Raw genomic sequence first — 27149 nt, forward strand, 5'->3', positions numbered from 1 at the left:
CTACAAAAAATATCAACAGAAAAATCGATGTTATAAATTTATATTCTCTACCTAACAAAGTAAAACTGCAAATGTGACTGTAAACGCACCTGTCGCTTTCTCTGTCATCCTCTTGCAGTTGGTCCAGGCTGTAAAGGTCAAAGTGCGTAGCAGGGTACGGCAACCCATCCAGAGGGTCAGACTGCAGGCCGTCACTCAGCCTGGAGGGGCCTGAGGTTGGAGTCCCACCTGAGAGACAAGAAACAAGTTAGAAATTGCTGCTTCATCCATCTTCTTCTACCGATGAGTTTGATGCAGTCGTTCAGTGGCTCACCCATATCAGTGTCTCGGCTAGTGTCTGAGCTATAGGTGGCGCTGTTTGGGGACGAGGTGTTGACAGACATGGAGTGTATGAGTTCAGAGCCCTCGCTCGATTGGCTGCCTCTTAGACGACCAGCTTCCATGTGCTCACTTGCCCCCAGTGTGGGCTGAGACAACTGTTTCTGAGGCCGGGGGCGACCATCCAAGGCTTTACCAACTGAATACAGAGAGAGAGAGGAAGGTGGTGTCTAAATCTGAAAAAGCTTTGCAAGTAGTGTCATAATTTTGACATATTTTTAAGTTCTAACTCACCTGATGCTGATTCTATGCGGCTGGGCCGACGCTGGGGTCCGAGGATGCTGGGAAATCTGGGTTTCTTCACCTTCTCTTCTCCTTCTTTTTCTGTCTTGATGCTTTTCTGCAGTTTATGAAAAATAAGGGACGTGTCAGGTGGATGATAAGAGACAAAAAAGGGCCAAGGTGCAAAGAGAGTGTGTTAAGTACCTTGATCTTGGGAAGAAAGTTGATCCTGACCCTTTTGGACTCCAGACTGCGAGGTTCCTTCACCCTCACACCAAGGTGCTTCATGTATGTATAGATGACATACTGCATTGTAGTGCTGAATGAAAATGAAAACAACACTTGACTTTGGTTGCTCCTTTCTGAATTCTCACCAACAAAGAAACTATTCTAAAATCTGAAGAGAACAAGCGTCCATATTGTGACTCGCACCATATGTTGTACCAGTCCTTCTCGTACAATTTCTACACAAACCATCTGCAGTGTGCTGCGACCATATGGCATTTCAAACAAGACTGTTTCAATTAGTCACACTTTTGAATTATTTAATATGAACGTACTGCATAAATTAGACAAGCTTAATTTGTAAACTGTGAACGGTGTAGGTTGGAGTTTGGATGACACCAACATGTTGTTATGCGTTCTTATTCAAAACATCAAAGAGTTTGAAGATTAAAAAATGATCATTAATGACAACATTTTTGTAAAAAATAAATAAATAATGTTTTAAAGGAGTCAAAAAGTCAAATAAAATAAGCTGAGACACAGTGATTCTGTTTGATCAATGTGAGACACTTCACAGACTGTAAATGCTCTAAAGACACACATGGTTCGAGGGGCCATGAGAGCCCTTGAAGCCCTAAATGATCCCCACGCTTTGACAAATATTCATATCGATCAACCAAATGATCCAAAACATGTTTGCTTACCATTTCTCTTCCTCTGTGGTCTGAGTAGTTAACCTATAACCAACACAAAGAAGAAAAACTGTGAGCGGCTACTTACGGTTAGACACACGAGACAACCCTGGATGCGCAGCATGTGCTACTTACAGGATATCCTCTATCTTGGTGATGATGTTTTCAGCGTATGAGCGCTCTCGTTCCAGAGTGACACGGTCTCTGACTCTCTCTTGGTCCAGTCTGGCCAACTCTACCTCAGCCACTGTCAGGCCCATACTGCGCTTCTGCCTGCATGTGTCAACATAGTGATTCATATACTGTGGTTACATAGGTCGATAATGCCTCAGCACAAAAATGACTAAACAGAAGGCAAAGTACGAACCAATATACTTTGTTTTGTTTTGTTTTGTTCCAATTTCTTGATTTGGGAAAACAAAATTCTCAAGTTCTGCATTTAATCTGTATCAGCCACGGCATAAAATAACATTTCTGAGTTGACAAGTTTACCTGAAATCCTCAAGGTTCCTCTGGATGTCAGGGAGCAGGGAGTCCTGCAGTGTTTGAACATGCTGTCTGTTTATGTCCTCTGGGATCAGTTCTGTCCGCCGCCGGTCTGCAAACACACAGACACACACTCACATATACTGTACACCAAAACACTAAAGGGGTTATGGCTAGTGCACACTAAACATACACTGTTAAGGTTAAGCAATACTTTCCAAACCATCAGAGCATTTGATTTCTCAGCACCTTAATTGGGAGGGTGCATGGCTGAGTAAATTATCAGCTTACAGGGTCTGTATCACTTAACAGGGACTCTCTAATGAGGACGGCCAAATAGTTGAAGCAAACCAGCAGAAGAACAAAAGTTGGCCGTAATGAAACAAAACAGAATGAAAGAACCAGCATGAAATACTTACCGAGATCAGCAGAGATGGATTCAGGAACAGCAACTTTCAAATTCTGCAAAAAACAAATAAATAAAATTAAATCAAATAAAAATTAAAGAGTGTCATAAATTAGAAATAAAAAGAAATAAGTGAATATACTGACATCCAGCAGAACGCTTTCATTTGATATTAAATGTCAATGTGTGTGCAAAAAATAAATTCAGGCATCCATAATCACATGGAATCAGCTATGAATGTGACTGTCGTAGGAGAGTTGGTGTTAACTGAGACAACGTTTTGCTCATGAGGATTATTCCATGTTTTCTTAAGTATCTAGTCTGGTGTTTCAGATTGACAGACAACATTTTAAGATGACAGCAACAACAACAACAACAACAGCAGATACTGGGGCTCTCCTTGGTCTAATTACTGACATAGTGTTGCCCATTTTTCACTGTGGAGAACAAAAACTGTGCTTACTGCTCCCCGGTCAATGAAGAAGGTGTGGAGGTCCATGAACACCCGTCTGGTCTCTTTGGAGTTGGTCTGCTTGTAGAAGTCAGCATAGAGGTAGCACAGCTGAGGACAGAAGACAGTGAGCCGTAGTGTCCGCCGTGCCGCACGAAAACAGGAGATGAACACATAAAGGATTTTAACAAGGTGTGTAGAAAGAGGGCCTTACCACAGGAGCAGGGTCGAACTGAGAGATGACATAGTGAAGGAAGGCTGCGAGGTGGGCCGGGCGAGACTTGAGCTGCTCGATGCTGTTAAAGCTGTTACACTGGCCATTTGTCTGAAACAAAATCAGTACCACAGTTTGCGGTCTTGTCATCTTTGCTGACCTCACTTGTTTGAATAATATGATTAAGACCTTGTTTACACAGAAAAGTTTAGAATCACAGCATCATGCCTTTTTACAATATTTTGAATGTGACAGCTGGGTTTAGCGATATTATGATTGACACAGATTTGCTCTGTGGTTAAATACCTGCTCCTGGTCTGAATCAAAATAGTCGTCCTCAGCTCCAATGATTTGCGAGATGAGGCGGGAGGAAGAGGGGCTGCTGACTGTGGTAGGGGACAGAGAGTCCTGAGGAAAACAAAGTGGTACATTATGGAATGAGTGTTTTTCATAGAAATTCACAATACATATACGCATACTTGTAAACTATGATATTTGCATACTTTTAAACTTCGATACAAGCATAAACAATCAAGTCCAATAGCTTTAATATTTTCAAAACTATTGAAAGGATAATTAGAGGAGATTGTATTGTTTTAAACATGTGGTACTGACAACCTCAGGACTGACTACGGGTAGGTATTTGTAATATTTTATTATTTATTTATTTATTATTATTTTATTTTATTTGTATCACATACCTAAAACCATGCAATATGTATCTATAGAACAGACTACGAAAAAACTCAGTTTTTGCCATGTTTCCAGTGTGAATCAGTACATTTCTTGAGCAGAATTTGCACAACACCAAAGACTATAACTACCAGGTCAGTGGTGTCCTCCGCCTCTGGAGAGTGGCAGGAGTTGAAGCTGTTCCTGGGTGTGCTCTTTGGGCTTGGGCAGGATGACTCTCTTGGGTACAGGCTCTCTGGAGATCCAGGGCCAAATCCACGAGATATCTGAAGGTGGGATGGAACAAAACATAGCATTCTCAGTTAGTGTCAGTTTTCTAAAAGAAATCCCTAAAAAACTCAACAACTGCTGCCAAATAATTTATTTAATCAGTAGTCACACATGGCCAGCATCATTTGAATGCAGAATCAATACAAATACTTATTGAGCTTGCACTGGTGTTCATTCATTTAATTTAGGATGATATCATAAATTAAAGCTCACCTAGTCTTGGGATCAAGGCTTAGTATGAAGTTCAGAGGGAAATTCTAATTGAGTTTGTTAGTAGTGCTGATAGTTGACAACTTACGGGAGTGCTGCTCCAGGACAGATCTGTACTGTTGTCTCCCTTAGAGGCAGGAGTGTGCTCTGTCTCAAACGTGCTACCGTCGTCTGCATCACCACCTGGAACAGCCTCCTACGGATTCATGTGAGCACAAGATTTGTTACTAAATATGAACAACCTTATTAGAGAACAACAAGATGAAAGTCCAAATAAAACGTGTTTCAGATGAATAGCAAACTAATAGCAAACGAGGTGGTAGTAATTAATAAACGTATAAATTCATGAGTATGTGAAGAGTGTAATCTCGTGAAATTTAACTTTTAAAATAGAGAGTTCAGACTAATATGTTGACATACATAACGCAGGGTTCAGTGAGTGGTGGACGTAAAATAAGCTGTCACACAGACACAAAAGAGTGGCTTCCCACAGAGAAAGCTTAATCCTCTGATAAGATTAGGATTAATGTTTGTCTGGAGCGATCCCTAAACACACCACACAAAATTATGCAAAGACTGCTGGGATGCTGCTGGTAGATCAGTGTGCCTAGATATCCCATTCTGTATGCGAGCACAAGGCAGTTAATGAGTTAGAGGGGGTCATTTGCTTTACCTGTGGTGCCCCAGTGGCCCTGAAGAGCTGACCCTGCAGCTGAGGAATGTGTTTCTTAGCTTCCTGGATGTCTTTCAGTAGTTTGGGGGAAGGGTTCCTGCTGTACTCCTCCTTCATGGCCTGTACAATGAGAGGAGTGAAATCAAAACAAGGAATCAGTTATTTGTATACAATCAGGCGAGTAAAATCGAGGCTCAAGGTCCAGCTTTATTGTCATAATACAATACCGGTTTGCACAATGAAAGGCAGTTGTGCAGTAGGCCCCTCAACACAACATACACACACAGAAAATGCATGATATTCAAATATTTCATAAGAATAGAATGAAACAATAAAAACAGATAAACATAAAAAACATGTGGTGAAGTTTGAGGGCCACATCTACACGTGCTGCCATCTTGGTTCATAAATGTCATATGTTGACTTTGGTATGAAGTTTGGGATGTTTGGGGAAATACTGTCTGAAAATCACTACGTGACAAGCGGCAGTCTTCTCAAATGTACACTTACTAACTGCCTCCAACCCAAAATGATGTTCTATTCAAAGATAAGATGATGAGACCTGACCCTTTCACTTTCAACACAGATAATGACAGAACATTCCTTAACAGGGTTTAGATATTCAAAACTGTGCAATAAAGGATGTAAATCATGTAGCAGGGAACAGAGTTACAAGAGAGAGAAGACAGTAAGTATGCTGACCTGTAGCTCCTGCTGCTCTCTGGAGAGCATCCTTTGCAAGAAGTCAACCTTCTGGTTGCAGACACTGCTATTCTCATCCTGTGCGAAAAAAACAAAAAGGGGCATTGAAAAGCATATGGAGGATCTGTGCATTAGCCTACAGGTGAGATGCATTCAAGCACACAGTAGATATACATCACATTTAACAAACATTTAAGCACACAGGCAATTTGTGAGAAAGAATGCCACCAAAAAAAAGGAGAGCACATTTAGCGGGAAGACACAAACAGATAACCCAGGTAAAACCTTCAGGATCATGACAGGATGAAGAAGGCAAGTTTGTGGAGGCAAGAAATGGAAAGAGAGCAACAGAAGAAACTCATGTCTTTAGTACCCATGATGGGTGAGTGGAGGAGAAGCGGTCCTGAGGACTGTAGGGGCGTTCGGCTGCTGGGGAGTTTGGAGAGGAGATGCTGACGCCCAACATTTCAGACTCCGCTTCAGACAAAGGGATCTGGGCGAGCCCTGGGGGACGCCCCAACACTGTGAGGGCCACATAGGAGCCCGCTAGAGTGGAAAAATCAAAGAAAAGTGTCAGCTTTACTTCAAGGTTTGTTTTTAAAAGGTGCCGTTTGCAAGAACAAACACAGGGGAACTCACATTTGATGAGCTTCACCACCTCAATGTGGTTAGAATGTGTAACAAGGGTCCCGTTAACCTGGAAGACAGGAATAGTAGTATGATGAGAATTATGATACATACTACATCCTAAACCTCCCATTCTAGCCCCAGCTTTACAATTTGACATCTCATTGCCAGATACAGCAAAGAGAGAGTAGAAATACCGACTGACCAGCAGGCGGCAGCCTATAGCCTCTGTGTTGGCCTTGGACAAGAAAACAGTGACGTTAGCAGTTTAAAGACATAGAGGCAGATGAACACAATACCTTGATGATCCTGTCTCCTGTCTGAACACCTGCCCGCATAGCAGCCCCATCTGGCAAACATGGAGGAAAAAGAGCGTTAAAGCAACAGAAGAGGTGCGGAAAGAAACAGAACAAATGGAAGAATGAAATGGACGGAGGGGAGATAGGTGGGAAAACACAAAAGACATACGATTTCACAGTGCAACTGTTGATATTTATGCACAGTGAGTACACAATATAGCCTTTACAGACCAGATGTTGCAAAGTGACTATTTGAGTACTATTTTGAAAGACCATAACAGTGGTTATATTACAAGAAGGACCTGTTTCACAGCTCCACCCCAAACAAAGGGATTTAGGCATGAGACGGGTTATTATGAGATCCACGTCTGACTCTATAGTCAGCAGCATACAGCTGAAGTATTTTGTAAACCAGACACAGTTTTACTAATACAACACTTTTGATGTGCATTCTTGGCCGCTTTTTTAATAGTATGGAAATTTTAAGGATGTAGTGTTGGGTGGTTGGTTGTTCTAAAAGTAGAGAGATAGCCATGACTGGTAACTATAAATGATTTGGACATCCAGATTTGATCTGTTTCAGAGCAACAAAAACACTTTGTTTTACTGACAAGCAAAAGCTTAGTTAGACTTCATCTTGCTTGTTTTAAACCTAAACACATGTATGAACAGGAAAAGTTGCAGCAAGACACTACAGATATTTTTGTTTGCTTCTCAGTTCACAATGAAATAAACTGAATGAATTATTCAAATGAAACTAAGTGGATTGCTCTTCGTGTTGAGTCAGTAACAAAAGCACAAATGGGGAGCCATACAGGGAAAGTTAAAGACTGCCAAACACTGATGACAGTGCAACAAAAGTCCTTTATCGGTTACTTCCTCTTTCTCCTCTCTCCACTAATGTACAGACCGTGTAATGTTTTCTGTGATCTGATAACAGCTCACATCATCCTCTACAGTTTGTGGAGGACTGCAGGGGACCACATAAGTATCCTGTCAAAGTCCCCTTTTTAGAAGACCGCAAGATAAAGCAGAAGCTGCAGCTACTGTGAAACTACTGTGGAGGAAATATACAGTCAATGGCTTCACTTCTCTCAGTAAGTGCCAGAGTGGTGGTGGTGGCTCAGTCCCAATTACCCCACAAATCTGTGAGTTCAGACCAAACTACCATGACAGTTTGATGTCAGTGCATGAAAAAGGAGCCCACATCTCTATTACAATTGCTTAAACCAGAAGTTGGCATTATAATAACATCTTTTTCTTCTTCTTCCTTTCACGTTTGAGATGCCGCCTTACCTTCTTTGACAAGCTGCACAAACACTGGGTTGTCACCACTGACAGTGAGCCCAAAGCCATTTTCATCTTTCTGGATGATTACACATCGCTGGACCAGACCTGCAAGTGAGACAGACAGAAAGACATAACAGTGTCTTCAAAAAGACCAGGAAGTAACAAAAAAAAGAAATGTACTTAACTCACCGAAACCAGAGTATCAACTACAAACTACCTGAAAATTGAACTAAAGCTCACCCTTGTACTAATAGCTAAGCAGATATTTTAAATAAGATGAAACATTAAGACAATCATCACATTGCAGATGACATAGTCTTTGAAAATTACTTTTTACACTTTTTTCTTGGGCAAAAATGGAAAGACATTTTGCACAAAAATTGGTTTTCACTAAAGGAGACGGGAATAGGGCCCACATTTACAGGTTAGGTTCACATTTTCAAGTCTATCTTAAAGATATACTCTGCAGGATTTTCCTAAAAAACAGTGTCATGACTCAAAAAAGTAATCCCTCTCAATCGTTACTGACCCACTTGAAGTGTGTGGTGGTGTATTAATCTACAGGTACCCTGCCCACTGCTTATAATTTCTTATTTTCTTCTTATTTTGCTGTGCTTGTGACATTTCTGGGCTGGAACCTTCAGGCAGTTGGTGTGCAGCCCCCAGTCAATAACAATGCGCAGGTGAGGTTGGGACTTCACAAAAAGGTAGCGACCAGGTGCCAGGCCGCAAGCAGCTGTGATTCTTACAATAGTAGCTTGCAGTGTACGGACAAGCACTGTTCTTCTGATGGTGTTGAGCCAGGGAGGAGGGGGCAGTTTGACTGTTATTATTACAAACAGTAACCAATGAGTCCTGCATAGTATACCTTTAAAATAATACTAACATGTCCATATGTACATTAGAAGAATGATTTATCTCTGTATTTGTTCCCCCCATCCATACTAACCATGGAGAGACTCTATGCCATCACTTACACTGAAATTGCTTTAAAAAGATATCTTGTAGTAGCCAGTATGGAGAAGAAGAACAAATACAGCGACCAATGATGCGTTTAATGTACAGCAAATATGTGCATGTGAGTATGGTTTTAAGACACACTACAAAATATTGAAAGTATCCTTTAACCCATCAGCAAACAACCCATCTCTATTAGTCTAGGACTTTGTTGTCAGGATGGCATGACAACATCCCAGAATATGAGTGCATACAAAGAAAGCTTGTTCTGAGGTTGGCCAGTAAACATTTATGTAGCCCAGTTTTTGAGGGAGATTTGAGACATCTTATTTAATAAAAAGTTCTACATGGTCAACTAACTCCTTCGGTGACCAGACAACAAAAAAGAATAATAAATCCCCTTGAAATGCAAAAGCTTTTGATGATCCTTCTGTGTGAGGTGATGTTTGAAACAGATCTGACACTCCAGACAGTTTTGGTTATAGTCGCACAGGCCAGAGGGAGGAATGTTACTGTTCAGGTTTTTTTATGCGGTGTTAAGAGCTTATCTAATGTCTGGCCAGCACTGACTAGACTGACATGACAGTACATACAAAAGAAAACACAATGCAAAGAATGCTCAAATTAAAAAAAAATGTTGCCTCAATTTATCATGAACAAGAGGTGAGTAGATTTTCCAATAATTGCAAGCTTTCTTAGAATATCTCTATAAAGCAGATTTCATAAGTAATCCAAGCTGAGTAACATAACCCTTGCTGTTTCGTGTTGTGTCTGAGACTTCCTGGTCAGTGCAGCATCAACCAGAGAGGTGAGTCGATCGATAAGGGCAGTGGTGGGGTGGGGGTTGGAGAGTGGACGGAACAGGAGCTAATACACAGAGAGGTTAAGGGAGGCAAAAGCCCCGGGCGGGGGGAGGGGTGTAGAAAGACGGTTAGGGAGCAGGGGGAAGGGAAATGGGGAGAGGGGGCATGGGTGTCAAGGAAACGGATGAGGCCATGTGGGTTAAAGAGCTGGTGTGAATTTGCCTCTAGATGTTGATCTTGTGCCTAAGTTTTATGCCTCACAGTATTTTAGAAATCTTTGGCTGGAATTCAGAACCCATGAGGAGTGGGAGTGCTGACACGATCACTGATCAGGTTAATCCATCTAAGCTAATGTATTATTCAGAGGTTTAACTGATACTCAGTCAGCACCCTTTGCTGAGACACAGGGGAATGTACTCCAGAGAACAAACTGACCTTTAATACTGACAGAGAACCTTTAGTCCCACATTCACAAAAAGAAGGAACCCAAGTCATTAGAATACCGCATGCAAAAGGTCAGACTACTTCTCTTAAATTTAAAAGTCTGAGTATTCAGTGCTTCAAATGCTGTTCTGCAATAAAAGATTTTTATCTGTAGTATTTTTCTTCATTTCTAAACTGGTTCAAGACCAGACACGGCAGAGATAACTGATTATAACAGGAAGAACACACATTTGCATTGTTGTGAATATGACAGATTATCTTGATGAACTGTGTCCATGACAGAGACTAGACATCAGCAGAGACCATCATTTCTGACAGCAGCCAACTCACCGCATGTGAGGTCATTTTGCTTGAATTCTCAAATTACTCGACAACCCCAATGTCTGTCTGAAAAAAGTGTCTCAAGAAGCAAGAGAGAGCAGCTGAACAGGGTCATGAAGACACGCTCACGCCACAGGGGTGATGAGGTTCCGTAATGACTCTGATAATATGTGGATTTTGAAAACATGTCACTAAACCCTTTGTTCAGTGGCCACTTGGCTTTACCCTAAGTGAAAGTAAGTCCTTGAAAGCATGTAAACAGTATTTTCTGTGTGAGCTTAATTTTTAATCACATTTCACGTCACTTAACTAGAAATTTAGTATTAGGATCTAAGTCTAGTGTGGGATTACGTTTTAAAGTAACCCGCACAACTGCATCCTCTTAATCCAAAATCTATCTTTTAAGTAGTACTGAGCACAGCTGCTAAGGTCTTCTAGAGTGGCTTCCAATAGTGACCATTTTTCACTGCTGGAAAAAGTTACTAAAGCATCAATGGCCTGAGATGGAAGTGGTGTATTTAGCTGTATTTTGGCAAAAAAAAAAAAAAGGACTTACTGAGCATACAGATGGACAGTGGAAAAGATGTGGTTTGAATAGTTTCTATTGTCTCTTCTTCTTCTTTTTTTTAAGTATTAAATGCCAAATATCTCACAACCTGGCAAAGTAATCACTGGGCCAGTTGTATTAATCAACAACAGGTACACAGACCAAAAAGTTGGTCTGATTGGAAACAGAAAGGCCAACTACTCATAATCATGGGAACATATGCTTTGTGTTGGCTTCAGGCGCCGTCATGCTATCTAGCAAATGATAATGCCAAACTTGTAACAGTGGCACATTGAGCACAACGCACTGCTGAAATGGTTTATCAATCAACAACTTGTTTTGGAATTTTGGTCAAACAACACAAGTGATGGAAACCTTGGGCTTTATGAAAGTCTGATGAGGCATATTAACTATTGTCTCCAACTATTTTATAGACCAAATAATAACTGGGCTGTAGCTGCCAGAGAAGTGTAAACATGGAGTTCACGTCAGGTAAATCACATGTTGATATAAGGCACCGGTTGAGCTGATCTCTTGGCACTGAACCCAACTCAGAGGGGCATGCAATGACCATGCAGTCAAATATTATAAAGATTAAAAAAAAAAAAAAAAATCTTTTGCCATCATTCTGCTTAAAACAAGCATCTAATGGCAATTTCACACCAGGATCTGTAGCATGTATAGATGCAGCTGTCACACCAGCCATTCCAGCAGGAGCATCTTACCACAGGACTCAGGCTTCCCCTCTGCTAGCACACTGCTGCTGCCACTCTTCTGCACCACCAGAGCTTCTGCCCACAGCCCCCACCACGCAGACCACAGCGCAGACAGCACAGCAGCGAACACACATACACGCGCACGCACAAACAAACAAAACAAGAACCAACACAAGGAAAGGAAACACAAAACAGGAAAGAGAAAATCATGAGGGAGAAATAATCATGGGAAAAGAAAAATTAAATGGACATATAGATAGTCTAATGAAACATAATGGTTTGAATAGGCAGGAGTGCAGTCTCTAAAATGAACCAGCTTGGTTTTTGTTGAAAGTACTATGATGTATAGCAATACCTTTACCAATTCATTGTGACTTACATTTTTCTAAACTTTGTATCCTTCATTAAAATCACAGTCTTAAGTGATGTAATTGCAGACTATGGTTCAAAATACACCACAACCATAATAAAACAGAGGCGGTTTGTGGGCCTCTCTTCCAAAAATATCATGGTAATATCATGGTAAGTGGAACTGAGCTTTCATATTAGGACTCTAGTATACTCAAATTGCAATCAATTACAGCATGATGAAGACACAGCTGGTGAAATTGCAGTTAAACTGCATTTTCAGGTCTGTCTGTCAACACCCGCGGGCAAGTTGTGGCAAAGGAGCTGACGACAAAAATAAATCCAAAGTTATAGCCAATAATACAGGAGGAACCAGTTTTGTTCCAATGATTGAATATAAGCAAATGTCCAGTACAGTTAAAGCCTTTGAAGATAATAAATAACTTAATTGCACATGATATGCTTTTGAGAACATGTGAATCTCATGAGCCAGTGTTAGCATCCATTTCCAGAGTATCTGACTACTACTGCCCATCCCTAACTAACCCAAACCACTTTAAAATTATGATAGAAAAGGTGCAAGTAGAAGATAATCAGAGAAAAAATTGTTAAAGTGTTCATGCAACTTGCAGGTAACTAAAAAGGGATAAACAGAAATACAGACTCACAACATGCAGACATGCAAAAGGTCATTACATAACTTCCAAGATGAATCATGCCTAGAGATAATTATCTATGGATGTTTCAATTAAAGGAAGAATCATTTGCTAGTCTGTGACTACTTCAATCACTGCATCGTTTCAAACCAAACAATCAGGGAAATACATGGAAAATGATTTTAGCGTGGTGCTACACACAGATAGGCAACAAAGTGCATGTCTTGTGTAACCACCGAGAGAACATATCGTGTCTGTGATTTGTTGCATCATACAGAGATAAGCCACCATGTGGTGCAGAGGATTTTCTGTTTTGTTTTGAATACAGAGGCTTCAGTCATATCTCAAATCATACTGCCCTGATTGCTGACAAATACCACAGGGAGTGTCACCATATCAAACTAGTCTGTTTCTGAACCCTAACAATTTCACCCTGCAATAAACTTGAAACTGGAGTGCATAACAGGCTTAGTGGCTTTTGTGCCCTTCAAGTATGCATCGAGACCACCCAAACACTTTCAGCATACAAAACCCACAGTGCACAGATTTATGCAAAACTACAAGGACCATGAGGACATTAAACATGCAGCTGCAGATTGTAAGGTCCTAGAATCAAGCCTTCCCATGCTTATCGGCTTAAAACCTGCAACATGTAACACAACGTAAGCTACTGCTAAACAGTTGGTATAATGCAGCGTAATGCAGACTTGGTCAATGAAGGCATATTATACTGTCAATTAGTTGAATTAACTCAAAAAGGAAGACACATCCAACACATGTTCAAAATAAATTGTTAGGCTCCAGTAGAAAGACCCAAACAATTATCTTACATCAGACCACACAAGCAAAATGAATGTAAAGCACAAAGCATACAGCGAGATACACATACCACCTTTCACCATCCCGGCATGCCTTGTGCACTGAGCAAACCAACATCGGCAAAATTGTTTTATGAGACTTTGTCTGTGTGTGTGTGTTAAAGACAGAGAGAGAGAGAGAGAGAGAGAGAGAGAGAGAGTGAGAGAGAGAGAATGGGTGAGAGGGACAGACAAAGTGTATGAGACAGTGACGCATAAAGAGATAGAGGGACAGGATGGAAAGGCATATATGACAGAGAATAAGAGAAGTGAAGAGTGAATAAGAAGGACGGGAGTATAAGCCTGAAAATGAAAGTAGGAAGTTACCTGTAGGGTCAAACTCATTGGAGGGAAGTGAGGTTTTGTCACTTTTGGGTTTCTTGTCCGGGGGGTGGTCTTTACTGAGAATGCTACTGGTTCTAGAGGAAGAGAAACACCCATGAGAAACAGGTAATCCCACCACAAACAATCCTGTATCCAGTATGTGCTGTCACATACAACACTGTAGTCTTACTGTATTTCTTTACAGGCAGTGTCACTGCATCTTTCTGTGCTACTACACTGTATATGCACAAGCTGCAGGCTAGGTTCAGGAGGAATTACACCAACACACACAACCAGCAATTGTTCACTTCAGCATTGAGAATAATGTGGCAAGAGGACCTCCTACTGTATGAATCATGCTGAGTGTGTCTACTGTATAATGTGACAGGCAGAGAGGATGTGGAGCCGCTCCGCTGAGCACCCAGGGAGCAAGGCCAGAGAAAGGACGCTCCTCAGAGGAGGTGCTACAAGGCCAGACTCCGGCTTGAACCTCAGGAGGCTATGTATGGCTGCCTCTGCCTATACCGGCCCCAACTGTGAAAGGCCACTGTTCTGTTCACAGTGAAAGGCAGTGATGGGCCGCCCTCAGAAAAGGGACCCCTTTGTCCCTCACTGTGTGTGTGTATGTGTGTGTGTACATGGCTGAAGGGGGGGGGGCTATGTTTGGTCCAAACTCTGAAGACTTCTGTGTTGTAGCACACCAGGCGTGTGTGTGTGTGTCCACAGGATTACCTACCCATGTGCATGCTCATATCTCTGCAATAAAACATGAAAAAATAAAGATTCTTACCTGTTTGCTTTCTTGGGAAACCTGCAAGATAAAACAGAATGACCATCAGTATGTCACAGAAATGACCTGATAGACTATTACCACAATAAAGTAAAGAAAGGTCGAGCTGTTTATGCCTATATGGAGGATGAAAAACAAGGAGCCAAGCTGACGGCTTCTCCTGAGACCCATACAGTGGTAAACATGATAATCCTGATCAAACATCAGAGTTCTTCAGCTGCAGATTAAAGCCTTTTCCAGGTCAAATGTCCCCCGCCTCTCAGATCTCAGCTGTGTCTGTGTCTGTGTGTGTGTGTGTGTGCTCGCGCTACGATTTAGTTCCTCACACACATCACGACTTGACTGTAATAATCATATCCGAATCACATCCATGGCCTGTTTTCCTTCGAGGCAGCCTGCCCTGAGACTGATTACTGCCACAGAGTGATGTAGTGATGAAATAATTTCAGATACTGTCAGCACCATATTGGAAAAGGTGAGGTTTTCCAGAGAGTTCAGGATTTGCGTGTTGACTTGATTTTTGGCAGACACGCCATGAATGAAGATTTTGATTTAAGGAGATGCACTGTTAATTCTGGCAATAGGTGTTTGATATCACCTTTTAGGATACAGCCTTGCGGACTCAAAGATAGTTCAGATTTAAATTGTTAAAGACAAACAGTTATAAATTCTATACTTAAACTTGAAGGCCTCGCTCCACACTTTGACACTCAATTGGAACAAAAAGAGTGCAGATTAGCATCTGTGGGAGTGAGCCTCTCACAAAACCTGACCCAGCTGGACCTGAAAATTCTTAAACAAGGCCAAGGATAAATAAAGACATGAGCCACACTTCAAAATGGGTAAAAATTATGTTGTAGGCTCACTGTAAGTCATTCAGGGGCTGTAAGAGAATATACTCCAAAGCTATTTAAAGGGTAATATTAATCATATATTTTATCTGTAATGCACTGTCGACTGAAAGGAAAATCTCCTGAGTGCTCATGAAGTCAGTGCCAGTTATCTGTGTGGGCCTCGGCTCACTTGTCTGTCTTCAGACGGAGTGAGCCATGTTTTGCTATTCTTCTTCTTCATATAGTATGAAAAACCACTTCAACTGTGTTGAGAGTTATATTGTTACTACCATAAAGCCTAAATTTAGATTCAGTTTTATTATGATTTTTTTATTGTGATGAAGTGGAAAAGCATGGAAAAGATTGATGTCTCAGCCAGGAAAGCTCACAAAAACAAATAACTTCTTATACTCTATTGTAAAGCCCACATCTTCTTAGCTAGGCAGGACAACAGTTGATTAGGTTTGAGGTTAGGGTTGACACTGTAAAATTTCGAAACAAGCCTACATGCAGTATGCATTTTAAATGCTTTAAGGAATGCTAAATAGATTGAGACAGCAAGAAATGGAAGTAACTCTGAATAGTACTGGTATTCTTTAAATGCACACAGTGTTTTACTACAAAACAGAAGAGTGAATAACTACACATAACAGAACACCAGTCTTCCGTAATAGGGAGGTCTCACGACTAACTAGCCCACATTAACTCTCTTTCTCCTGGCGACAGTGTGTCCCATTCAGAACCATGCAGGGGCAGCTGAATGGCCCGTTTATGAAAGTGCCTCAGACTGTAATAAGTTCCAGAGGCTACAGCAGAAAAAAAAACTAGCTTTAAGTAGCCCACTCCCTGAAACCTCTGAATTGGAGAGATGGAAAAGTCAGCACATAAACACACACACACTGAACTGGGACATGTGTACGCACAGGCTTAGGGATGGCAAAACTGAGTAGGCCGATGTTATTCTTGGTTGATCATACAGGAACAAATGAAAACGTGACAAGCAAACCAAGTTCTGAGAGGCTGGATGATGCATCAGGCTGTCTATAATGTCTATGCTGAACTAGACCTATGAATCATGCTTTCAGAAATAATGCAGTACTGTTTTGTAACTGTTCAAGAGAACAGACCAGTTCGAAGAGAACTGAAAAGGAATGCTGATTCGAATTAAATCATGCAGTATCTATATCCCAAATAACCATGGGACCATGAAATGACCTGCCTGAGACACATCTAAGGGCTAAGAGGAGGTTATGAAGAAAGATTGTAGCACTGGACAGAAACAAGAGGACGAAATAAAAGAGAACAATAATGTTTAGAAACAACATTAATGAAACTGTCTTAATGGTGGGATGTACAAAACTTCAAAGCCTGAATATTTATGTCAGTTCAGCAAAAAAGAGGTAATTATGCAACAGAAGGTTGCAGGTCAGTATGAAGAAATTATTTTACATACAAATACAAGCACTTAAAGAAATATGGCTTGTTACTGTCTGAGTTTCAAGGATATCAAACATAGCATGATTTTCACCATTCTAATAAATATACTGTGACATTTCTTAAAATATAGGGAGTCTTTCTAAATGGCAAAATATCCTGCTGCACAGAATCCTGAAACTGCCAGGCCTCTGGTAGAAGTCTGTGAAAACACACAAACATACCACTCCATGGCTTGACAGTAAAAGTTCCCTAGTTGCCCCTGGCAACCAGCTCTGGATCACTGTAAACTGCCTTTAAAGGTCTTGATGCCATTGTTGACAGCCACGTTTCCAATGTTAATACAAAAATAAAGGTAGGCTAAAATACAATAAAAACTTGCTCTGTAAGGATATCTCTCCGGCTGGGTGGACGAGAGCGCTGCTGTCACGTTGATTTCCACAAGAAACCAGCAAAATGGAGTGTGGGAACAAAATCTTTAAAAATGAAAAACAATGACCCTCCAGCATCAGAGCATGACTACAGAAAAAAAGCAGTACAGATTGTGAGACATTCAAATCTGTCTGAAAAAAATGCAGACATGTCATCACAACTTGAGGGCCTAAAAAAAACATGCAAGGCAGAGGGTGCTACTGCAGGCCTACAATAGAAGGCGTACTTCAGAATATACAATTGTTGAATGTAAGAGTTGTCTGGCAATCAGCTGTGTGATGTGCAAGATTATATATGTATAAAATTGAACAGAACTCCAAAGAGGCCATCGCTTGGACACAAATTGCATGTCAGATAACTAAACTGATATGATTCAACAACAACAGTCTTCTGTTGAAAACACAGTAAAGTATACAGTTTCCTCATAAATCCACACACAAAATATTACAATTACTAACTCAACAGTAAGTCTCCACCGACAAATTGTGCTTTCTCTAACCAATCAGATCGAACACCCCGTCAGAGCTACTGTGACAGCTGTCTGAGACAAGCATAATAACCATTTTGAAACTGCAAAGTAAAATCAAAAAGGCAGGACCTTTCAAGTAGGAAGCAAAAGTGTCTTTGGGTTGAAAATGAGAAATTCGCAAATACCATATTTAAAGGCACTGACAAATACACAAACGCACTGTCTACTGCAAGACTCTGCAGCACCTAGCCTGTATGCAGCAAAGCAGCTAAATAAGTAATCACGCCTGATTTATGGAATAACACTACAAATAAACGGAAAGGCTTACAAATCTTATGAATTCCGATTCTGAAAAAAAGGGCTCATAAATACACACTTAGACTAGGCTTGCCAAAGTTGATGTGTTAACTCATGCTGATTCAAAAGAATCAGAAGAGCACAATTATCATGTTGCACTTCTCTGTTTACATTGCTATGCAACCAGAGAGATCGAAAGTTGCACGTGCTGATACTAAATAAGTTTTATGTGAACGTGTTACTTTAATTAATCAGGCTCAAGCTCGAGCTTGTAGCTCTGGTACATAGCAGAATACTCCAGTCACTGCAAAGCTGACAGGTAATTTTAAGGGGTGTCACTACTTGAGCAATGTCTCTGTGAGTTTTCACTGAAAAGTATCGCTCACACACAGTCACAGCTCAGACAAAATCGAAACCCATTGGCTACCGTCTGGCGAAGATTTAGCCTCTGGCGCAACAGTCAGTGTTTTGGGGCTTCTGATCTGGACAACAGATATCCGGGCCTAGACTTCCTCTTCAGCGTGTCGGTAATTGTTTACAGTCCAATTGCAACTTGAGACATGAAGACGGCATTTTGGCAAAGGTCCATCAACAAATATCTGCATATGAATGCAGACAACTTAAAAAAAAAAAACAAACCCTAATAAAAAAAGCGAAATCATTGTGATGGTTAGTCAGTGGGTTCCGCAATTGCATTTCATCTAGCGCTGTCCGCCTCTTTTGCTCTGCATGCAGACTGATAATCTGCATGCAACCAAAGCGCACTCAAGCGTGATTGGCCAAGACTACTCAGACTTCAAACACACACCAGAACGCTTCCGATAACAAAATCTTGTCAAATTCTGGATTCTTATGCAGATATCTGTTTACAGAGATTATAGCTCACATAACTCCACAGCATATCCTGGTAAAACATCACAATGGCTCCACATTAGCAGTGAATTCTCTGTCCAGTAGAAAACAGTAGGTTATTGTTCTATGTCCTAATGCTACTACTTTAAACACTCTATTATACACTCTGTTGTAAGAACAATAAACAACTTGAACAATTACTGAGGAAATACTATATCTGAAATGAGATCAGCAGATTAATCAAGTGAATTAACAAAAAAAAAAGAAACAATTGATGACAATGATTACCTATTAGGTGTAACTTCTTTGATTTTTACTAATCAATGATAAATGTGCTTTCTTAGTCTTTTTTGACAATGAAGTTAATATAACAGGGTTTTGGACAGTTGGTTTGCAAAAATATACAGTTTGAACTGGTCTGCTTGGACTTTGTAAACAATTTATTGAGAGAATAATCAACCTATTAAACCAATAATAAAAAAATAATCAGTAGTTGCACCCCAAGAAAACACATACATCTGTTTTGAGATACAATGTTATGAGTAGTGACAATACAATTTGATTTAATCATTGATGTCACTTTGTAAAATACACCGCTTTTAGAAGAAAATGTTTTCTAGGTAATACATAAAAAAAAAAACTTGGACATTGTAAATCTTTCTAGAGTAATACTAAGAACCACAGCTGTTCTACTAGTGTGGACTAGAGATGATCTAGTCGAAACTACGCTCTGAAAACCTACAGACAGCATTTAAGAATCAATTTTCCTCAGCTTATTCAATTCTTTAGATCCAGCTATAAAAGTCTGAGCTGGGACCTCTTCCTGAACGGGGCCATTAAATTTGCAGGGAGTGAGAAAGGGAGAAAGAAGGCAGAGTCAGAACAGGGTGGGATGGGAGGGAGGGGCAGCACTGGAGCGGGCCTGGGCTTGAATGCTCCATTGAGGTTTGGTGTTTTGATGGAAAACTGTGGCAGAGCTGGGCCAACTGCAGCAACAGTGGCAGCAAGAGAGGCCCGGGACCAGACCAGACCGTGGAGAGAGAGAGAGAGAGAGAGAGCGTAAGAAAGTGAGGGAGGGAGGGACGAACAGCCCTGAGGGAGTGGGACCCTGACACACAGCCATTTCTGTGAAAGGATCTCCCAAACTGAAGAGGAAGGAAAACACTGAACAATAAGGAACTAGACCAACTCATGCAAGATTCAGGGGAAGCACTTCAAGTTTTTCTCAGTTCCTCTTACAATGAGTAAAAGCAAATATAGACTGATGACTTAAGTCACTCAGAATTGAATTATAAGCAATTAATTCACTATTCCATATGTAAAAGAGAGAACACAAAAACAGAAACCTTAAACTGATCTTGCGGATAAAAGCATGCAGGCTGACGGTTGATGAAGCTTTATCCTGTCAGATTGTGCTGCTGTTGTAACTTGTGCTATATGCTGCAGTAATCTGGAGTGTCCTACCAGAAGCAGAGCTACACGGCTCACAGCACAGGTGTTGTTGGGACTGGGAGAGGCAGGGCCTATCTGGAACTAGGAGAGGATTGGATGGTTTTGGGAGTTGCCTGCAGGCTGCAGAGATCTGACTGAGGTGTGTTCCATTCCAAGATAACCGTGCACACTGCAAAACATCCTCAGATGTAAGATTGCAATGCAAAAAGTTTGGAGTACTGGACTGTAACTGTGGGGAAGGCACAACGTCCTCAGCTGGATTTTGTGCTGAGTCATGCCACTGGCCTGCCAAGTACCCTATGGAACTGGTAATATCTTCTTTTCAGCCGGCCAGCCATTCATGCCACCTCTTTAAACCTGCTCTGTGATTCTATCTCAATGGTGCAATGATACAGTCTCTTGAACAGCCTGATTCATGCCTGCAGCCTACCAAAGGGAGAAAAAAACACTATCACACAGGCACACACATACACAGCTTGTTATCTAATCTATATACCTGAGTCACACAATGTGGGTGCACACACAAACACAGGCAGCATGATGTCACTGCTCTCCACTCCCTTCCCTAAGAAAGAAGTAGTCTACTCCCACACAGTGATATTCCCTCTTTAAACCACCTTCTGTATTACAGTCTAGTCTAATATCAAACACACTGGTGTCACTATCAACATGTGACCTTAGCAGTGTATCCATGTAGCATTGTGTATATTGGGAAATCGATTTAAGGAGAAAGGGCATTAAGTGAGTGTATGAGACAGAAAGAAAGAGAGAGGGCGAGAGAGAGAGAGGTGTGGTGTGTTGAGAGACAAGAGCAATAGCTCTGGAGCTCAAGCTACAGCCTCAGGGGGAAAACAGTGCCCTTTCTGCCCCAATAAACCTCATCAGGATTCCTGACATGAGGGCCGGGGGATAGACATTTCTTCACGCTATGCTGTCTGCTGTCCTCCAGCACTGGGAAAGGAAGAAAGGTGGTTCAACATGCTACACTGTCCACACCGCTGCCGGTCATGGGCCCTACAACAAAACCTGAGAACTTTTCTAATCCTTTTTAGTTCAGGTTGATTTCGGGGGACTCTGCCCTGCTGTTCAAGTCAGCCGTTAACTGTCCTACAGCGCTGTACAGGGTATGCTGAAGTGTCTGCCACGGGCACATGGACACCTGGAATGACAGACTTTTTGTGTGTGGTTTGGTATCCTGCAATGATCTCAAAGACTTATTAATAGCTGCTAGAGGCAGATCCATGATGACATTTAAGATGATGCAACCTGTGGTAAAAGTAAATTGCTGATACCTCATTCTCTCCAAATTTATAAAATGCGTATTACACTACACTCATTTAGAAGAATCTAGCTTGGTGAAGGCAAGATACAGAGTGATTCGTCACTAAGAGAAAAAATTAGGACATTCGTGTGACAACAAGAATATCTACACCAAAGACTCTTACAGCAAAGGTGTAATGATTTATAGTACATCCCTGCACTTCTTCCTCGCCTTTACAGCCATTCAGAAAGCAGCGTCATCCACTCAACGTGACTGCGGTGTTCTGACACTGGTTCTTGTAGAGAAAAAGTAGGGTTGTGGTAGTCTGTCTAGTCACCCCTGAATCAGCAGAAACAGTCAGTGTGAGATTAATCACAGTGCAGCAGCGAGTTGCTGGTCTCTCTTGACAGTACAACCTCTCCTGGCACACAGAGACAACATTCAATTAGAGCATCCCCACTCTGAGATCCAGGGGATGGGAGTCTCATCATGCTACACAAATCACAGATGCTGCTGTTGAACATTGACCGTCGATTGCCTAGTGTATCAGACAAAGATTGGGCAGACATACATGTACACTTACAAAATATATACTTCACGTATATTTACAGAATCCATGTTTTGTGAAATAAGGAATTTAACAGCAAGAAATAGAAGATAAATTGCCAGTAACATGTCTTAGGCCACTGTGCAGTCTGCAAAATATCATGGCTTCACAAGTGCCACAGTTAGCTTGAAGGCACTAGCCTAGTTCCTCGCTACAAAACCCTTACATGGACATGTGAGGACATGACACTTGGGCAAGACAGCTCTCTCCCCATGTCCCCTTTTCCTCTATTGTAGTGATCCTGTCTTTTGTGAAGTGAAAGTAATGTTTGGGCCCTGAAGCTCTCTTTGCTAACAGGGTAGGATTGTAGAGGGTGTCCACAAGCATCAGCATCAGAGTGCTGGGTGATAGACCCCCAACTCCCCCAGCACTCAGAGCCCCAGCTAATGCCCAGACTTCACCAACTCTCCAACATCACTACCCCTGGGGCATCGCCTGTTTCTCTTCCTCTCTGCCATCTCCCTCTCTTTTTCTATCTCAGAGTCCATTTCCTTTTAGCCATGCTGGACATGAAGATGATAACTAAAAAAAACACCCTTAAATAAAATACCCTTAAAAACAAACAAAAGAGACCCAGGCCAAACCACAGAATGGGCTAACCAACAACTTCCACCTGTCCAGTTTCCATTTGCACTTGGCTGACTGATGAAGGCAAATGTGATGCAACTGTAAATACTCCCTGCCTTGGAGGCATAATAAAATGGGATGATGATGATGGGAGAAATGATTGAAGCAAAGAATGGGATAAAAGTTGGATGTGGTTTAGAGTTCAGAGTTTGTGAAAAAGAATGAAATGGGGTGAAAATGAGTATGGTGAGAGTTGGTGTGTGCCTGCCAAAGTGACATCCAGGTGTGAGCCTTCCAAAGAGTCTTCCTAAGGCCCACATTTACATTCAATAAATAAACAAAAACTAAACATCTGGTCAGTCATTCGATTTTAAGTAGTCAATAGGTTTGAAGTAAGGGTGCACAATATTGGAAAAAACAGACATAAGATATGAATAAAGGTTTATCCTCTTCCAACAAATCAAACCCCGCCTCATAGTTCTACCACACTTGCGTCAGCCCTCAGAAATCATCTTAATAAACTTTACAAAAGGATTTGTGCATTACAGTTGTGTTATTTACACACAATTGACCATTTCTAATGATATTCAAATGTAGGCTTAATCTGCCTGGTGGAAGACAAACAGGCCTCCCGGCACGGCTGAGGATGGTAAAACAACTCAAGCAACGAATAGATTTATCTGTATGCTGGCAAAAGATGTAAGTACAGATTGATCTGGATATTTCAAGTTTTGAGTGTGTGTGTGTGTGTGTGTGTTGTGTGTGTAAAGCGTTTCCTACAGTAGGGCACAGACCAGGCCCTGTTAAGAGACAGGTGATATGCAGACTCTGCATGAACAGCAGTCATTCCCTATGAGCTCTGATTAAGGGGCGGACTTGATCAGTTGATCAAACAACCAGGCAGAGCTCATTTCCAGGTTGCAGTAGGCGACTAGCCTGCTTTGGTTTGATAAATTGATGAAGTGCACCCCTTCACCAGAACACACTGGGAATTTATCAAATTCTAACTATCCAAGAACCCTTAAATTGGACTAAATTATGTTATCTCAGTGCAATGCAATGTTAATGCTGAAACGACATATTGTGCAGCTCTAGTTTGACCCAAAAGGAAAACTTGATATTGTAGCAGTCTTGCTGCATAGATCATATAAAGCTGCCCAACTTAAACAAAATATGACCATGTCATCAATAACAAAACCTATTTCCAGAGTGCTGTGTGTAATGCATCACTGACAACTTTAACTGCAACAGCAGAATAATTCCAGGGTGGCACAAGGTGAAATCACAGCATAGTAGGACGATGCGCCACTTAATTAGTACTGGCCTTTAAAACCGTAGTTAATTACTAAGATGGAATAAATGTCAGGTCAGACAGAGGACAGGATAACTGTTGCAGTAGGAAGGGACTGCTTATGGAAAAGAGTACCTGTGGATCGACCAGTTTCCCTTTTAGCTACTGACAAATCCCTAAATGTGTCTGTAGCTGGTTGTAGTGATGGCAGATGTTGAAAGCATGGCGAGAAACATCAAGAGTAGCTATACTTGTAAAAGCCTTATTATTGTCCTTGTTCTTGAAATTAATAACAACATACTCATCTTCGTCTTAAACACACAATGCAACCATCAACAGCTATTCACATTAAGCTGGAATGTGGGAAAACCCCAGACTCCATACAAGATTAGAGACCAGACCGTGGTACAAATCAATGCAGTAATCCAGTTTGCCACCAAGATGCTTCTTTTCCACAGTGAGGCTGAAAGTCATGCAGCCACTCATAATGTATAAATACCATAACACAGCAAGGTCAACTTACGTCAACTGACACCTATGTGCTTGCCACAGATCAGTCTGAGCCTTTTTGAGATTTCATACTTGTTTTTCTACTATTAACTCATCGAGGACAAAGCATTATACACACCTTTCAGTACAATGCAGCACAAACCACAAACCACAACCTTCAACTTCACAATAGGATTGAATCTAGGCCTCTTGGACACCATCTGAACCAATTCATAACACAATACTATTAAAAAGGATAAGATTTATAGCGGAGCTGTTGTGTTTGGTTGCATAAAACTATACAGGTACTTGCATATACATGACCACTGTACCGCACAGAGGCACCATAATGTAAAAAGATCTGCTTTAGGTGGCATTTGTTTTACAGATGAGGTGTTGAGGTGTGAGTTTACCGCCAACCTAACAAAAATGCCTTGGCAAAGATTTTAGTGTAAAAGGAAGGCCTACGGGCGATCATACCTAGGACTTTAAGAGAAAATTAATTCCTTCACAATCATGAAACATCACTGACTTTGGGGAAAATCAAACTCTTTACATAACACTGGGATAGGGCAGATTACAAAGTATTAGGGAACCTAGGCAATGAACAAGAGCTGCAACTAACAATTATTTTCATTATCAATTAATCTCCCCACTATTTTCTCAATTATTCAAGCAGTTGTTGAGTAGTTGTGGCAAAATACCACACAGTGGTTAACAAACAACATAATAATCTCCCCAAACTCAAAGTGACGTCTTCCTCAAACAGATCATTTTCTGTCACCCAACTCATCTACTAATTGTTGCACCTCTACAAAGAGCATTATATCAGCAAAGTGACATCACGACACCATCCTGGAGTTGTCTTTTACTCAGCAGCTGGTTTTGCACATTTCCGATAAGAGTCTTACAACTGTGCGGCTGTGTATTTGATGGCCCTACCTGGATGTCAAAGGTGCTCTTATAGCTGCTTTTATTGTCGGTTGACATCTTGAAAGGCATACTATGCAGGGTTTTCCTAAAAAACAAAGTATTGCCTCATAAAAAGACAATCCCTCTCAATCATCACCTATGACGCACAAGAAGTGTGTATTTTATTATTTTCTTTCTTGTTGTGCTGTGGTTCAAGCGTTTCTGGGCTGCAACCTTTGGGTAGCGGGTGTGTGGCTCCCAGCCAGTAACAGTTCACAGGTGTGGTTGGGACTTTATAAAAAGGTAGCAAGTGCCAGATGGTAAGCAACAAGCATCCAAGAGGAAGCTGCAAAATTGGCTGACACAGCACCAAAAACTGTTTGTCGTCCTACATAATATACCTTTAAAATATTTGTCAATCAATTAATTTCAGCCGTTAGTTGGGTGATGGTGGGCGCACTACACACAGAGCAGGACGAAAATATCAGCAATTGCTTGTTGAGCTGATGGTGGCCAGTTGGAAAATTTTAATATATCGCTCAACCCAATATGTTAATCTGGAGCCTTTGCACTTCTGTTGATCAGAGCTTTAAATAACTTCTGGATACTCATTTTAATGCACAGCTTAGAGCAGCTGACACAGCTTCCTCAGTGTCAGTGCTGACCAGATGGAGTAGAAGCATACTGCATTATCAGGGAGGGATGCCAAATACAGGAGACGCATACAAGCAGCCGTGCTGTCAGAAGTACTCATGACAACACTGATGATGACGAGCAAATTCCACTGCACTGAGGCACATATCAGCTCCAATTATAATCACTTGGTGTGCACATAATTAGTTTATTCGTCAACTGACATAATATTGTTATATCATTGATAATAACTTTTACTATCAATTAATCCTTTGAGTTACACATCCAGTTCAAATTCCAGGCATTTGCTGGATGCGGAATCTCATATTTGATGCTTTTCTCTGTTTCATTTGTTTTCTATGTTTTTAGACTGTTGGCTGGGCAAAATAAACAATCTTAAAATGTCACCTTGGGCTCTGTCATGTTGTAATGGACATTCTGTCATTATGAGTATCAGTATAATCAATGATAATTAATCAATTAATGACAAGCTTGTTAGTTGAACACTATTATCATTAACTAGCCCTTCAACAGGATAACAGGGAAGACATACCCCAACAAACCTCCCCCAATGTACCTGACCTACACTGATGGACCTGGAGAGGAGCAAAGAGACGGCCAGTTTGCTCCCACTGAAAGCTATTGTTTACTATTAGTGATGTCACCAGCACCACTTCCCAGGAGGGCCCCAGGGAGGGGGGGTGGGAAAAACGTGGAGATCAGCAGAACTCTATGACAAAGAGCTAACGGCACACTGAACTGACCCATCGGCTGGCGGCCCATCCCCAATAGATGCTGCCACCACAGCCAACAGGGCAAAAACAAAATGCACAACACCACACATAGTGGGATAGAAAGCAAGGACAGGAATATACAGACAGACTGAAGGAGGGAGAGACAGACAACAGTATTAATCAATAAAGTCATTATCGCCACCCACTGTGGAAAGCAACTTTGAAAACTGCTGCGGTCTAAACAACAATTCCTACTCTAATTTTTGTGCAGGTACAAAGCTAGTT

At 41.2% G+C, this 27149-nt stretch overlaps 1 protein-coding gene across 4 annotated transcripts in view; it reads right to left on the reverse strand.

The window, feature by feature from the left end:
- The window catches only part of arhgef12a (Rho guanine nucleotide exchange factor (GEF) 12a), a 38722-nt gene that overhangs the window by 8756 nt on the left and 2817 nt on the right, over positions 1-27149 (reverse strand). For 3 of the 4 annotated variants that reach the window (XM_041940338.1, XM_041940339.1, XM_041940340.1), the window contains 22 exons: positions 14602-14622; positions 13815-13906; positions 11636-11701; positions 7845-7943; positions 6549-6598; positions 6262-6319; positions 5996-6168; positions 5623-5700; positions 4921-5040; positions 4336-4443; positions 3899-4033; positions 3381-3482; positions 3075-3185; positions 2873-2971; positions 2423-2465; positions 2010-2115; positions 1653-1790; positions 1530-1562; positions 805-919; positions 613-718; positions 314-517; positions 90-228 (listed from right to left, as the gene is read on the reverse strand). In XM_041940338.1, the coding sequence (XP_041796272.1) occupies positions 90-228; positions 314-517; positions 613-718; positions 805-919; positions 1530-1562; positions 1653-1790; positions 2010-2115; positions 2423-2465; positions 2873-2971; positions 3075-3185; positions 3381-3482; positions 3899-4033; positions 4336-4443; positions 4921-5040; positions 5623-5700; positions 5996-6168; positions 6262-6319; positions 6549-6598; positions 7845-7943; positions 11636-11701; positions 13815-13906; positions 14602-14622 (2196 nt within the window). The remainder of the gene's footprint in view (positions 1-89; positions 229-313; positions 518-612; positions 719-804; positions 920-1529; positions 1563-1652; positions 1791-2009; positions 2116-2422; positions 2466-2872; positions 2972-3074; positions 3186-3380; positions 3483-3898; positions 4034-4335; positions 4444-4920; positions 5041-5622; positions 5701-5995; positions 6169-6261; positions 6320-6548; positions 6599-7844; positions 7944-11635; positions 11702-13814; positions 13907-14601; positions 14623-27149) is intronic. The other variant, XM_041940341.1, reaches the window with a different exon arrangement.

The sequence above is a fragment of the Chelmon rostratus genome, chromosome 7 (genome assembly GCF_017976325.1).
Source record: "Chelmon rostratus isolate fCheRos1 chromosome 7, fCheRos1.pri, whole genome shotgun sequence".
In the NCBI taxonomy this organism is placed as follows: Eukaryota; Metazoa; Chordata; class Actinopteri; order Chaetodontiformes; family Chaetodontidae; genus Chelmon; species Chelmon rostratus.